The sequence below is a fragment of the Pipistrellus kuhlii genome, unplaced genomic scaffold (assembly GCF_014108245.1).
Source record: "Pipistrellus kuhlii isolate mPipKuh1 unplaced genomic scaffold, mPipKuh1.p scaffold_m20_p_1, whole genome shotgun sequence".
Taxonomy (NCBI): domain Eukaryota; kingdom Metazoa; phylum Chordata; class Mammalia; order Chiroptera; family Vespertilionidae; genus Pipistrellus; species Pipistrellus kuhlii.
In genome coordinates, this window is record NW_023425404.1 from 145,553,669 (window position 1) to 145,566,996 (window position 13,328).

The window sequence follows — 13,328 nt, forward strand, 5'->3', positions numbered from 1 at the left end:
AGACAGTTTTACTCCTTATTTCCCAATCAGTATGCCTTTTCTTTTCTTTTTTTTCCTTTGTCCCATAAGCTTTTCTTTCCCAAACTACCACCAATGCAAGGCTCTGTGTATGGCTTGGGATAATTCATTGGCCATTTCTAACCACACTTATATCTCTTCTTTAATTCATTCGATAGCTGTGATATTGAGACATATTTCATGTTCTTCACATTTCCCCAGCTATAAAAAGATGAGAGTTCCAGGTTGGGCTCAGCATTTAACCAAAATGATGATATCTTTATTTATTTTAATTTTTAAAATAAATTTATTGGGCCCTAACCAGTTTGGTTCAGTGGATAGAGTGTTGGCCTTCAGACTAACGGGTCCCAGGTTCGAGTCTGGTCAAGGGCATGTACTTTGGTTGCGGGCACCTCCGCAGTAGGGAGTGTGCAGGAGGCAGCTGATCGATGTTTCCCTATCATTGATGTTTTTCTCTATTCCTCTCCCTTCCTCTCTGTAAAAAAATCAATGAAATATATTAAAAAATAAAATAAGTTTATTGGGGTGACATTGGTTAATAGGATCATATAGGTTTCAACTACACATTTCTATGATCTGTAAATTGTTTCCACTACCCAAAGTCAGTTCATCTTTTATAACCATATATTTGACCCCCTTTATGCTTTACTAACTTCCCCACTCCCTTCCCTCTGGTAACCACCATACTGTTGTCTATGTCTATGAGTTTCAGTTTTATATACCACATATGAATGAAGTTGTATGGTTATTGGCTTTTTACTTAGCACAATAGCCTCAAGGGCCATCCATGTTGTCACAAATGGCAGCATTTCATCTCTTTATGACTGAAGTATTCCATGGTATATATGTACCACATCTTTATCCAGTCCTCTATCAAAAAATACTTTGGCCTGGCCAGTAGCTCAGTGATTGAGTGTTGACCCATGAACCAAGAGGTCACAGGTTCAATTCTCGGTCAGGGCACATGCCTGAGTTTCAGGTTCCATCCTCATTGAGGGGTCTGCAGGAGGTGATGATGTTTCTCTCTCATCTATGTTTCTTTCTCTCTATTCCTCTTCTTTCCTCTTTCAATAAAAAAAACCATAATCTTTACAAAAGCTTTAAAAGATACTTGGATGGACTCCATGTCTTGGCCATTATGAATAATGCTGCAGTGAACATAGGGGTGCATATATCTTTGAAACATTAATGTCCTCAAGTTTTTATGGTAGATATTCAGAAGAAGGATTGCTGGGCCACATGGTGACTCTGTTCTTAATTTTCTGAGGAACTGACAACTGTTTTCCATGTGGTTGTTCTAGCTTACATCCCCACCGGCAGCGAATGAGGGCTCTTGTGTCTGCACAGCCTCTCCAGCACTTGTTTTCTTGTCTTTTTTCATAAGAGCCATTCTATCAGATGTAAGGTGATATCCCACTGTGATTTTGATTTGCATTTCCTTAATAGCTAGTGGAGGCATCTATCTTCTTGGGAGAGGTGTATGTTCAGGTCCTCTGCCCACTTTTTTGATTGGATTGCTTGTTTGGTGTGGAGTTGTATGAGTTCTTCATATATTTTGGATATTCACTCCTTCTCAGAGCTGTTGTTGGCAAATATCAACCATTAGAGTGGTTGCCTTTTTGTTTTGTTGTCCATTTCTTTTGCTGTGCGGAAGCTTTTTAGTTTGATATAGTCCCATTTATTTATTTTTGCCTTCACTGTCCTTGCCTTTGGGGTCAAACTCAAAATGGTCTCTATGACCAAGGTCATAAATTTAGTACCTACCGTGTTTCCCCCAAAATAAGACATCCTCCGAAAATAAGACCTACTTACAGGTTTCCTTCTGAGTGAAATATAAGGCATCCCCCCAAAATAAGGTCTCCACCTAAACATGAGAGATTTGGTCCACTGATTCTGAAAGAAATGGAGTCACAAGAAATTCACCAGGAAATTCAGGAATTAGATTGTTATGATGATGTTCCAGAAGATGATGACATGATTGTCATTGAATAAATGAGTAAATTCTTATTTTTTTTAATTAAATCAATCTTTATTGTTCATATTGTTACAAAGGTTCCTCATTTCTTCTCCCCTCCACCAGGTTCCCACCCCACCTTCCGCCCCCTCCCCATCCCCCATTGTCCTCATCCATAGGTGCAGTTTATGTTCAGTCTCTTCCTCCCTCCCTTTCCCCAATAGTAAATCCCTTTTCAGATAGTAAATCAGTTACTTAGCATTTTCTCATATCAATAAAACCACCACATGCCCAATGATACATTTCACACGAAAGACATTTCCAAATAGGTCAACCAGCCTCATCCAGGCCCCACCCAAGGCACTCACAGATCAACACCCCAGCCCTATACTAACTCAACACATCCAGATCTAAGCCTTCATCACTTGATTTAGCAGACCCTCAAGTTCCCACAAAAGTTTCCAGCCATGTCTGAGAGGCAGCCGTGGGGCAGGGGCAGGGGCAGGCGAGGAGCGAGCTGTTCCGGGCCTGGCTGCTCTGGGCCTGGCCTCTGTTGCTCTGGTTCGTTCCACAACCAGCTGCTCCGGGTCTGGTCACCACCACTCCCGACCTAGTTGCTCTGGACCTGGCTGCTGCTGCTCTGGGCCTGGCCACACCTGACCCGGCTGCTCTGGGCCCAGCTGCTCCGGGCCCGGCCGCTCCGGGCCTGGCTGCTCCCAGCCTGGCAGCTGCTGCTCCGGGCCTGGCCGCACAAGACCCGGCTGCTCCGGGCCTGGCCGCTCCCAGCCTGGCAGCCGCTGCTCCGGGCCTGGCCGCACAAGACCTGGCTGCTCCGGGCCTGGCCGCTCCCAGCCTGGCAACTGCTGCTCCGGGCCTGGCTGCACCAGACCCGGCTGCTCTGGGCCCGGCTGCCCCGAGCCCGGCCGCTCCAGCCTGGATGCTCCGAGTCTGGCCGCTCCAGCCTGGATGCTCCGGGCTTGGCTACTGCTGTTCTGAGCCTGGCTGCTCCCAACCCGGCTGCTCTAGGCCCAGCTTCTCCGGGCCCGGCCACTCCAGGTCTGGGTGTTCCTGGACTGGCCACCCTGGGCTTGGCTGCCTCCGCCTCAGGCCTGGCTGCCACTGCCCCAGGTCTGGCTGCTCCAGTGTTAGCTGTTGTTACTCTGGTTCTGGCTGCTGCTGTTCTGGGGCCTGGCCGTTGCTGCTCCGGGCCCGGTTGCCACTGCTTTGTGCCTGGGCACTCTAGGCCTGGCCACTGCTGTTCCAACATTCTGTCCTTTTTATGTTGCAATGTTGGCTGGTGAGTTGAGTTCTGACTTAGTCTTTGATTTTTCAAGATCTTCTTTGTATTCTTTCTTAAGTAATTTTACTATCTTTTTTTCTCACTTGATTTCTTCACATTGAGAACTTTGGTTTCTTCCTCCTTGTCCTGGGAGCTCAGCAGGTTGGCCTGTGGCACCCCTTTGTTCTCTGCGGGCTCCCGTGCTGCTCCAGCCTGTTGCCGGTGTCGGCGCCGCCCAGGAAGCAGCCCCGGGCCTTGGCTCCATTGCCTGCGCTCAGAGGTCGATGGCTCAGGGGCACCCCCCCCCCCCATTGGGGGCCCCGTCGCCCAGCTCCCTGCAGGCGCCCAGCTGGCTGGTGTCCAGCAGGGGCTCCTGCTCCCTGTCGCATTCCTCCAGTCTGGAGCTTTCTTTCTCCCTCCCACTAGGGGAGTCTAGGATCAGAGTCAACAGACTGTCCTCTGCGCACAGTGCACGCGACTCTGGGGGCTCCACTTTTCGCCACTCTCCTGGGATTCCGCCTCACTGCCCCGTCTCCCCCTGCTGGAGCCTGGGTCCCCAGGGTCTGGTCCAGGACTGGGGTTCAGAGCAGTCCGGACTGAGGCTCAGCGCAGCTGGAGGCTTTGTTTCTTCACGCTAGGGTAATCCAGCATCAGAGTCAACATGCAGTCCTCTGCGCGCAAAGTGCGCGCGACTCTGGGGGCCCTGCTTTTCGCTGCTCACTTGGGATTCCGCCTCACAGCCCCGTCTCCCCTGCCGGAGCCTGGGTCCCCAGGGTCTGGCTCATAATTGGGGCTCAGTGTCGCCGGTTCGGGGGTTCAGCCCAGGCTGGGGGTTCTATTTCCCTCCTGCTAGGGAACGCCAGGCAGCACCCAGCCCTCTCCTCCTCTCTGGCTGCGACCTCTCCGCGCGCGTGCGGGTGAGCGCGCAGCATGTCTCTGTACCTTAGGCTTTTTTTCAGCTCCTCTGATTTTCCTTCTGGTTTTCTCTTTCCTTCTTGTAGAATTTTCAGTCAGTCGACTACCCGTAGCTCTGGGCGATGTCCACTCTACATTTTAGTTGTATTCCATTGAAATTGTTGTGTGCTGCTGCGGTTAGGTGTCTACCCGAGCAGCCATCTTGGATCCTCTCCAAATGAGTAAATTCTTGATACTGTAGGATTCACAGTTTGGTTTGTGTTGACAACTACCGTACTACCGTACCGTATACAGGTAATAAATTTCCTTTATTTTCATTTAACAATAAATGTGTACCGTATTCTTCTTCATGGAAAAATAAGACATCCCCTGAAAATAAGACCTAGCGCATCTTTGGGAGCAAAAATTAACATAAGACACTGTCTTATTTTCGGGGAAACAAGGTATGTTTTCTTCTATTTAATTTAATGTTTCAGGTCTTATCCTTCAGTCTTTGATCCATTTTGAATTAATTTTTGTATATTGGGTGTCCCAAGTAGATCCCGGGAAAGGATCTGGAGTGTTTATCTAAGGCGTCCCTTGAGACAAACTTTAACCATGCGGGCGTGGGACATTCAAATAGTTGCTAGCGAAGAGGCTGCTCTTACGGAAGCAGGACCAGAGTGGCAGGCTTAGGACCAACAAAAACCAGAGGCTTTAATTTTAAGTGTATGCAAATTAATTCACTTAACTGCCGGAGGAATTACACTACATGAAACATATGCAGTTGCAAATCACACAGCTTTTTATTACTCACACAAATTCCTGAGCGGCTGCGGTACAAACTTAGTGAGGGATCCCCTTGGTGGTGTTGTCCACTGAGGTCCAGCAGCTGGGCTGGGCTGGGCTGGGTGTAGGCAGCTGGCATTCTTCTCCCAAGAGCTCCGTCGTGTCTCAATTGAGAATTACTGGCCATTCTTCTGTCATCGGGCAGGAAGAGGAGCCGGAGCAGCCATTGCTTGTCAGCCGGACAAAGGGACGGGCCTTTGTAATGTCTCTACAAGACAAGCATCGTTGGCTGGCAGGGGTCCATGTTTCAGGCTTGTTCGTACCTATAGCAGCCCAGGTGGCTATCAGTGATTTAAGTCAATGCACATGTGTTAATCTTAAATATGGCGAGGGGGCTAAGGAGAGTAGGTCACTCAAGCAAGTATTTACCTTTTTTCTTTTTTTTTAATGCTTTTAAAAAAATTATTTTATTGATTTTTCACAGAGGAAGAGAGAGGGATAGAGTCAGAAACATCGATGAGAGAGAATCATCGAACAGCTGCCTCTCACACACCCCCTACTGGGGATGTGCTCGCAACAAACGTACTTGCCCTTGACCGGAATCGAACCTGGGACCTTTCAGTCCGCAGGCCGACGCTCTATCTGGCTTCGGCTCAAGTATTTATCTTGACACAAGTCACTCTGTGTCAGTTCAAGTCTTTATCTCTGGGGTACACACACTTCAGGGCAGTGGGGAATGTATCTTTAATATTGGACTCTTAAGTTTTAAGGGAAGTTAACTCAAAAATTTTTAACTTTTCTCACACTCTTTAAGCATTTTCAAACATTTCTATATTTTACTACAACATGGGGACACACTGTTTCCTAGCTTCATTCTTTTGCATGTGGTTTTGAAATTTTCCCAGCATCAATTGGTGAAGAGGCTTTTTTTTTTTTTTTTTTTCTCTCTTTGGCTCCTTTATTGAAAATTATTTGTACATTAGAGGCCTGGTGGATAATTTCATGCACATTGAAAGGAAATTAATTAGAAGAAATATTTTAAAAACTGGTTTTTAGAGAGAGAGGAAGGGAGCAGGATAGAGAGATAGAAACATGGATGAGATAGAAACTTCATCGATTGGCTACCTCCTGCCAGCCCCCTACTGGGGATTGAACCCCCAAACCAGGGATGTGCCCTGACTGGGAATCAAACCAGTGACCTCTTGATTCCTGGGTCAACGCTCAACCACTGAGACACACTGGCTGGCTGTGATGTATTATTTTTTTTATTTGTTTTATTTGCTAGTATTTCATGTAGGATTTTTGCATTTGTATTAATCAGAGATGTTGGTCTGTAGCTTTCTTTTATTGTGTTACCCTTGCCAGGTTTTGGTATCAGGGTGGTGATGACCTCATAAAAAGTGTTAGGAAGTTTTGCCTCTTCTTCAGTTTTTGGGAAGAGTTTGAGAAGGATAGATATCAAAGCTTTGAATGGTTGGTAGAATTTACTTGTCTTGGATTTCTACTATTTGGGAGATTTTAAAAAATATATATATATCTTTTTATTGATTTTTTTACAGAGAGGAAGAGAGAGGGATAGAGAGTTAGAAACATCAACAAGAGAGAATCATCGATCAGCTGCCTCTTGCACACCCCCTTGACTGGAATAGAACCCGGGACCTGTTTGTAGGCCGATACTCTATCCACTGAGCCAAACAGGTTTCGGCATATTTGGGAGGTTTTTAATGGTTGTTTCAATTTCCTCACTGTTGATAGGTGTGTTAGATTTTCCAAATCTTCATGATTCAGTCTAGGAATGTTATATGTGTTAACGAAAAAAAACCATTGAAACCTGTAAAGAATTTTTTAAAGAGTTTATTTGAGCCTTACTGTCAACAATTGCCGGGAAGCAGAACCTCAACGGATTGAGATAATGCTCCAAAGAATGGCGGGTTACATTTCTCTATTTATACACCGAAATCAAAGGAGGGACATAGGTGGGTTACATGAAATTCATTGGTGATGGAGTAAGGAGGCGGGAGAAAGCAAAGCAGTGGGAAAGTCCTGGGATTGGATAAAAAGTAAAATGATGGAGGTGTACTCAGGTGAGTGCAGGAACAATTAACATGATAAAGAAGGAATTTGAGGCATCTGTCCTGGCGCCCACCACATTTGGCTGTTCCCCAGGGGCTCCGGAAAAAGGGAAGTTACAAGTTACCCAGACATCTCACAGATATGTTATCTTAGAGGCAAAAAGGCAAACGGGATCAGTAAAAAGATCAAAGTTGATCTTTGTCTGGGAAAATATCTGGGACATGACTACCTACTATAACCTGTTAGATATTTAATTTTCAAACCATCTTTTGTGGTTATCTTAGGTCTCTGGGTTTGCAAGACTGCCACGCTGGCCTTCCCTGAGCTTGTCAGGTTAGCATGTGGCTTTTTTCTTTCACATATGTTTCTAGGAACCTATCCATGTCTTCTAGGTTGTTGAATTTTGTGGCATATAGTCAGGGAGCTGAGTCCGATGCAATTGCAGAAAGCCTGAATTCCATGCTAGCATGGGCTCTGTCCCACTCACACCTACATTGGTGTGGCGGAAGGTCACGGGCTTCATCAGGTCAAGGGGTTTTATAGGGGTGGTGATGTCACTGCTTTGGCTGACCCTGATTGGTTGGGTGAGGGCTAGGGTTCAGTTACAAAATGGAGGATAGCTCCGCCCTGCCCCACAGTACAAAATGGAGTCAGGAGTTAGCCTGCCTGCCACCCCGCTCCCTGCCCTGCCCTCTCAATAGTACTCTAGTGTTAAACTGCAATGCATGATGTTCCTCTGGGCTTCCCGGGTTCTTGTCAGGGTGGATTTGAAGAATGAAGCCACAGACAAAAGGTAGTACAGGAAAAGGTGGAAATTTATTGGGAAACAAGCACAGACTCCCATGTGGGGAGGGGAAGAGACCCACTAAGTCCCTCTTTTCTGAGGCTTTAAAGGCTGTAGTTCCTTGTGTCCTGATATCCCTTGTGGTCGGTCACTTATAGCAGCTTCAGAGTTCAAACCCCCTGTGGGGTTCTCCTCTTTTTCTCCCTTTTGTTTTTCTATTCCCTGTGGCCTTCCTCTTTATTCTGTGGATGGGTGGCTTCCTCTCCCTTCATTCTGTAAATGTATAGCTTTTGGCAGCTCCCAGTCCCCTTATTCTATGAATGTATGCCTCTGGCAACTCCCTTACTCTGTGAATGTATGCCTTCTGGCAGCTCCCAGCTTTGCAGCCCTGCAGTTCTCCTCCATGGACCCCCCTCACTCCTAAAAATTCCCTAAACCTGCCTTTTTTTTTTTTTTTTTTACCCCTAAAAACTCCTTTCAGTGTGATCCTTTGTATATCTGGGTGTCTGTGATAACTTCTCTTTCATTCTTAGTTTATATGAGTCTTTCCTCCCTTTTTTCTTAGTGAGTCTTACCAGAAGTTTGTTAGTTTTGATAATCTTTTCAAAGAACCAGCTCTCTGTTGCTGTTGTTTTTTGTTAATCCTCACCTGAGGATATTTTCCCATTGATTTTTAGGGAAAATGGAAGAGAGCAGAAAAGACAGAAACATCAATGTGAGAGAAACGCACTGATTGGTTGCCTCCTGCAAGAGCCTCCCCCAGGGCCCGGGTCAGGGAGGAGCCTTCAACCAAGGTGCATGCCCTCGACTGGACTCGAACCAGGAACCCTTTGGTCTGCAGGCCAATGCTCTATCCACTGGGCCAAACCGTCTAGGGCCAGCTCCTTGTTGCATTTATTTTTTGTTTTCTATTTTATTTAATTCTGCTGTAATTTTTATTATTTCATTTCTTCTGCTGATTTTGAGTTGCTTTTGCTTTTTCTAGTTAAGATGTAATGTTAGGTAGTTTACTTCGGATTTCTCTCATTATTGAGATGGGCCTATAATGATATTAACATCCCTCTTATTATACTTTTGCTGCATCTCAGTCGTTTTGATATATCATATCCTTGTGTGTCTCACCTTTTCATTTCTTCATTGACTCAGTCATTTTTTTTTTTAGTAGTATCTTGTTTATTCTCCTCATATTTGTGGGTTTGTTTACTTCCTTTTTGCTGTTGATCTCTAATTCCCTGCATTATGGTCAGAGACTATGCTTGCTATAATTTCAACCTTGAATTTGTTGAGGCTAGTATTGTGACACAACCTATGGTCTATCCTTGGGATATTCCATGTGCACTGGAGAAAAATCTATAATCTGATGTTCTGGGATGAAAGGCTCTGTAAATGTCAATTATGTCCATTTGGTATAATGTGTCATTTAAGGATGATATTTCTTTTTTCAAAATATTTTTTATTATTTTTTTAATTTATTTTATTTTATTTGTTTACAGAGAGGAAGGGAGAGGGATAGAGAGCTAGAAACATTGATGAGAGAGAAACATCAACCAGTTGCCTCCTGCACACCCTACTGGGGATGTGCCCGCAACCAAGGTACATGCCCTCGACCGGAATCAAACCTGGGACCTTTCAGTCCGCAAGCTGACACTCTATCCACTGAACCAAACCGGTTTCGGCAAGGATATTTCTTTATTGATTTTCTGTTTGGATGATCTATCTATGGATGTCCTTAGAGTACTCAGGTCTCCAACTGTGGTTCTACTTTTGTATGTTTCTCCTTTAGTTCTGTTAGTAGTTGCTTTATATATTTTTGCTCCCTGACTGCGTGCATATACATTAAGAAGTGTTATGTGTTCTTAATCTAGTGTCCCCTTTATTGTTATAAAATGTCCATCTTTGTCTCTTACTACCTGTTATCATGAAGTCTATTTTGTCAGATATAATTATAGCTATACCTAGTATTCTGTGTATGTTAGTTTCTTGGAGAAATCATTTTCCACCCTTTCACTTTGAGTCTAACTTTGTGTTTGCAGCTAAGATGTGTCTCCTGAAGACAACATATGGTTGAGTTTTGTTTTTTGATCCAATCTGCTACTCTGTGCCTCTTTTTTGGTGAATTTAGTCCATTTATATTTAGGGTAATTACTGATGTATGCATGTGCCCGACTGAGAATCAAACCAGCCACCATTTGGTGGATGGCATGATGCCCACCCAACTGAGCCTCACCAGCCAGGGCAGAATACATTATTCTTGGCTGGTAATTGCTTTTTCATAATTTGAATATTTGGCTCCACTCTCTTCTGGCTTGTGGAGTTCCTGCTGAGAAGTCTGATGATAACATAATGGGCTTTCCTTTATAGGTTACTTTCTTTTTTTCCTTGGCTGCCTTGGGAATTCTTTCTTTGTCATTCATTTTTGACAGTTTTAATAAAATGTGTCTTGGAGAAGGCTTCTTTGGATTGAGGTAGCCAGGTATTCTGTTTGCTTCTTGGCTTTGAGGATTTGTGTTTTTTTCCCAGAAGTTTGGGAAATTCTCATCAACTACTTTTTTGAATAGGTTCTCCGTTCCCTTGTCCATGTGGAATGATCGTGGAACATGGTACCGAACGTAAGTATTTATTTAATGAATGAACAAATCCCTTCACATTTAGATTTTTCAAGTAAATTATTCAGCAGTTGGCTAAAACAAAAACTATGGAGTCATTTAATAATATAAGATACACACCTACATGTCTCAACATGAAGTTAAATCAGTTTATATTTTTGTTTATTTTTTCAGACTTTCAGACTTGCAGGCAGTGTTTATTAGAAGCACAGTATTTTAAACATCAGCTGTTAGGTTTTAATATTCAGCTTATTTTTAAATGGTAATTGTTCAGGAAGTCATTCACTAAAAGGAAAATATTAGGATAGCAAGTTTTATGGAGCAGGAAATGTTGATTCATTAAAAATACTATCTTAATTCATCACTTTTCGCTTACTCAACATTTATGAATTCTAATTAAAATCATCAACTCTTTGTACCAAGTAGAACTAAAGAAGAACATCTGAATCGAAGAGTTCTCACTTCAATTGGAATCTGAGGAATGTGAACCTGGGAATCTGAGGCCTCGCTGAGCCTCCCAGGGTCATTATCACTGGTTGTCTGCAGGTGAGACAAATCCGCTGTTGTTGTTGATGGCTACATGAAGTGCTTCCTCCAGTCTTTCCATAGTAGAATATTTAGGGAGGTCCAGGATACTATGACATACGAATGGTCTTGGGTAATCGCTTTCACTCAACGTTTCAGAACAGCAAAATTTGATCCTCATTTCTCGTAATCCTCTTGCAGTCTGCCTATCATTTCCTGTAAGAAAAACTGGAAAAGAATCTTTGGTTAAGATATTCCTTAGTGCCCAGCTGGCGTGGCTCAGTGATTGAACATTGACCTATGAACCAGGATGTCATGGTTAAATTCCTGTTTAGACACATGCCTGGTTTGATCCCCAGTGTGGGTGTGCAGGAGGCAGCTGATTGATAATTCTCTTTCATCATTGATATTTTTATCTCTCCCTCTCACTTCCTCTCTGAAATAAAAAATATATTAAAAAAAAGATATTCCTTAGAAAGAGCAAAATCTATACTAATAAAAGGGTAATATGCTAATTAGGGTGGACATCCATCCAGACAAAGCCATAACAGCTGCAAGGCCTGGGATTCACAGCAGCTGTGAACCCCAGTGGCTTCAAGGCCTGGGTTTCAGGCAGTCATGAGGTCTGGCAGCTGCGAGGCCCAGGGCTCAGGCCTTGTAGCCACTGCAGCTGGCAGTGGCAGCAGCAGCAGGGTGATGGGGGCGTTGTCTACCCCTGATTGGCCCAGTTGCCTCCTGCAGAGGGAGGCCAAACTGTGAGGAGTGAGTCTAAGCATCCCCTGGGGGCTCCCTGACTGTGAGAGGAGGCAGGCTGGGCTGAGGGACCACCCCCCTCCAGTGCACGAATTTTGTGAACCAGGCCGCTAATCTATACTAATAAAAAGGTAATATGCTAATTAGATTGTACATCCTTCTGGACAAAGCCACAAGGGCAGGGGCCGAGGCAGAGGCAGTTAGGGGCGATCAGGCTGTCAGGGTAGGGCAATTAGGGATGATCAGGCCAGCAGGGGAGCAGTTAGGGGGTGATCAGGCTGATAGGCAGAGGTAGTTAGGGGTTAACAGGCAGGCAGGCATGCGAGCACTTAGAGCCAGCTGTCCCGGATTGTGAGAGGGATGTCTGACTGCTGGTTTAGGCCTGATCCCGTAGGCTCTGTCCCTAAACCAGCAGTCAGACATCCCCTGAGTGTCATACACCGGGCCTCTAGTTTAAAATGAAAGCGAAGAAATTAGTCACTTGATTCAGTAAATGTTTACTGAATACTCTTGTGTGGAGAGAACTACCTGAGACTATGTGAAGCATAGAAAAATCATGACATTTGGTCTTTGTCCTCAGTGAGTTCATAGTCTAGTTGGGGGAAATTACATATAGTTGACACTTGAACAGCATGGGTTTGAAGTGTGTGTGTGTGTGTGTGTGTGTGTGTGTGTGTGTATGTAATAGAAAGTACGTGTTAGTCGATTGTTTATGTTATCAGTAAGGCTTCTGGTCAATAGTAGGCTATTAGTAGCTAAGTTTGGGGGGGAGTTGAAAGATATACAGAGACTTTCCATTGTGTGTGTGGGCTGGGATCAGTGTCCCTAACCCCCAGGTTGTTCAAGGGCCAACAGCACATGAAAAGATAATAGCAAGGTACATGGAGGTTTATTTTAGCACAGCCAAGAAGTATGAGGTGAAGAGCCTGATGAAAGCCCTAAATCAGGGCAGGGAGGTAAGGGCCAGGCTGGGGTAACTGGGGAGACTCCAGAGGTCACATCTAGCTAGTTAATTCTCAAGGAGAAGAGTTGAGTGGGATGGGGAGGAACCCTAGGAAAAATGCCCGAAATAGGAAGATGTACATGAACTCACTGAATGTACAGACCTGAATGTATAGGTAAAGGAACCACTGGGCTGAAGTACATGTTCCCCATTAAGAGAGCATACTGGAAAGGTAGTTGGGTTTGTGGAGAAGTAGGTTGGATTTGTGGAGAAGTTGTAATTGTCCTCCAGCTTTCTCAGTGGCAACAGAAATAGCAAGAAGAAAGAGGAGCTGAAAAACGGGATAAGGAGGTGAGAGAATGTTATTGTGGTTGTAGGGAAACCTTACGGTTCCCACTAGGAAACGTTTGTATAGCCCAAGGCCACAGAGCCTAGTGGTCAATAGCCTGGGTTTTGGATCAGCTGGCAGTGTTCAAATTCTGGTTCTGACACTAACCAGGTATCTGAACATTGGAAGGTACGAATGCTCCAACCCTCTTTTTCCTCAGATGGAAAAAATAAGTACCTCCTCATTAGGTTGCTATTGGGACAAAGGGTGTTAATAGATACAATGTGATCAGTACAATGGCTGGCATAGAGTAAGCATATAATAAATGCTGTTACCATCATCACTGGTCATTGCTATTATTATTATTTCTAAAATAAATATT

At 44.5% G+C, this 13,328-nt stretch overlaps 1 protein-coding gene across 2 annotated transcripts in view; it reads right to left on the reverse strand.

The window, feature by feature from the left end:
- Nucleotides 1–10,657: 10,657 nt before the first annotated feature.
- Nucleotides 10,658–13,328, reverse strand: part of HERC6 (HECT and RLD domain containing E3 ubiquitin protein ligase family member 6) — a 101,975-nt gene continuing 99,304 nt past the window's right edge. For both annotated transcript variants that reach the window (XM_045570835.1, XM_045570832.1), the window contains exon 24: nt 10,658–11,150. In XM_045570835.1, coding sequence (XP_045426791.1) covers nt 10,927–11,150 — 224 coding nt within the window. In that variant the 3' untranslated portion in view covers nt 10,658–10,926. The remainder of the gene's footprint in view (nt 11,151–13,328) is intronic.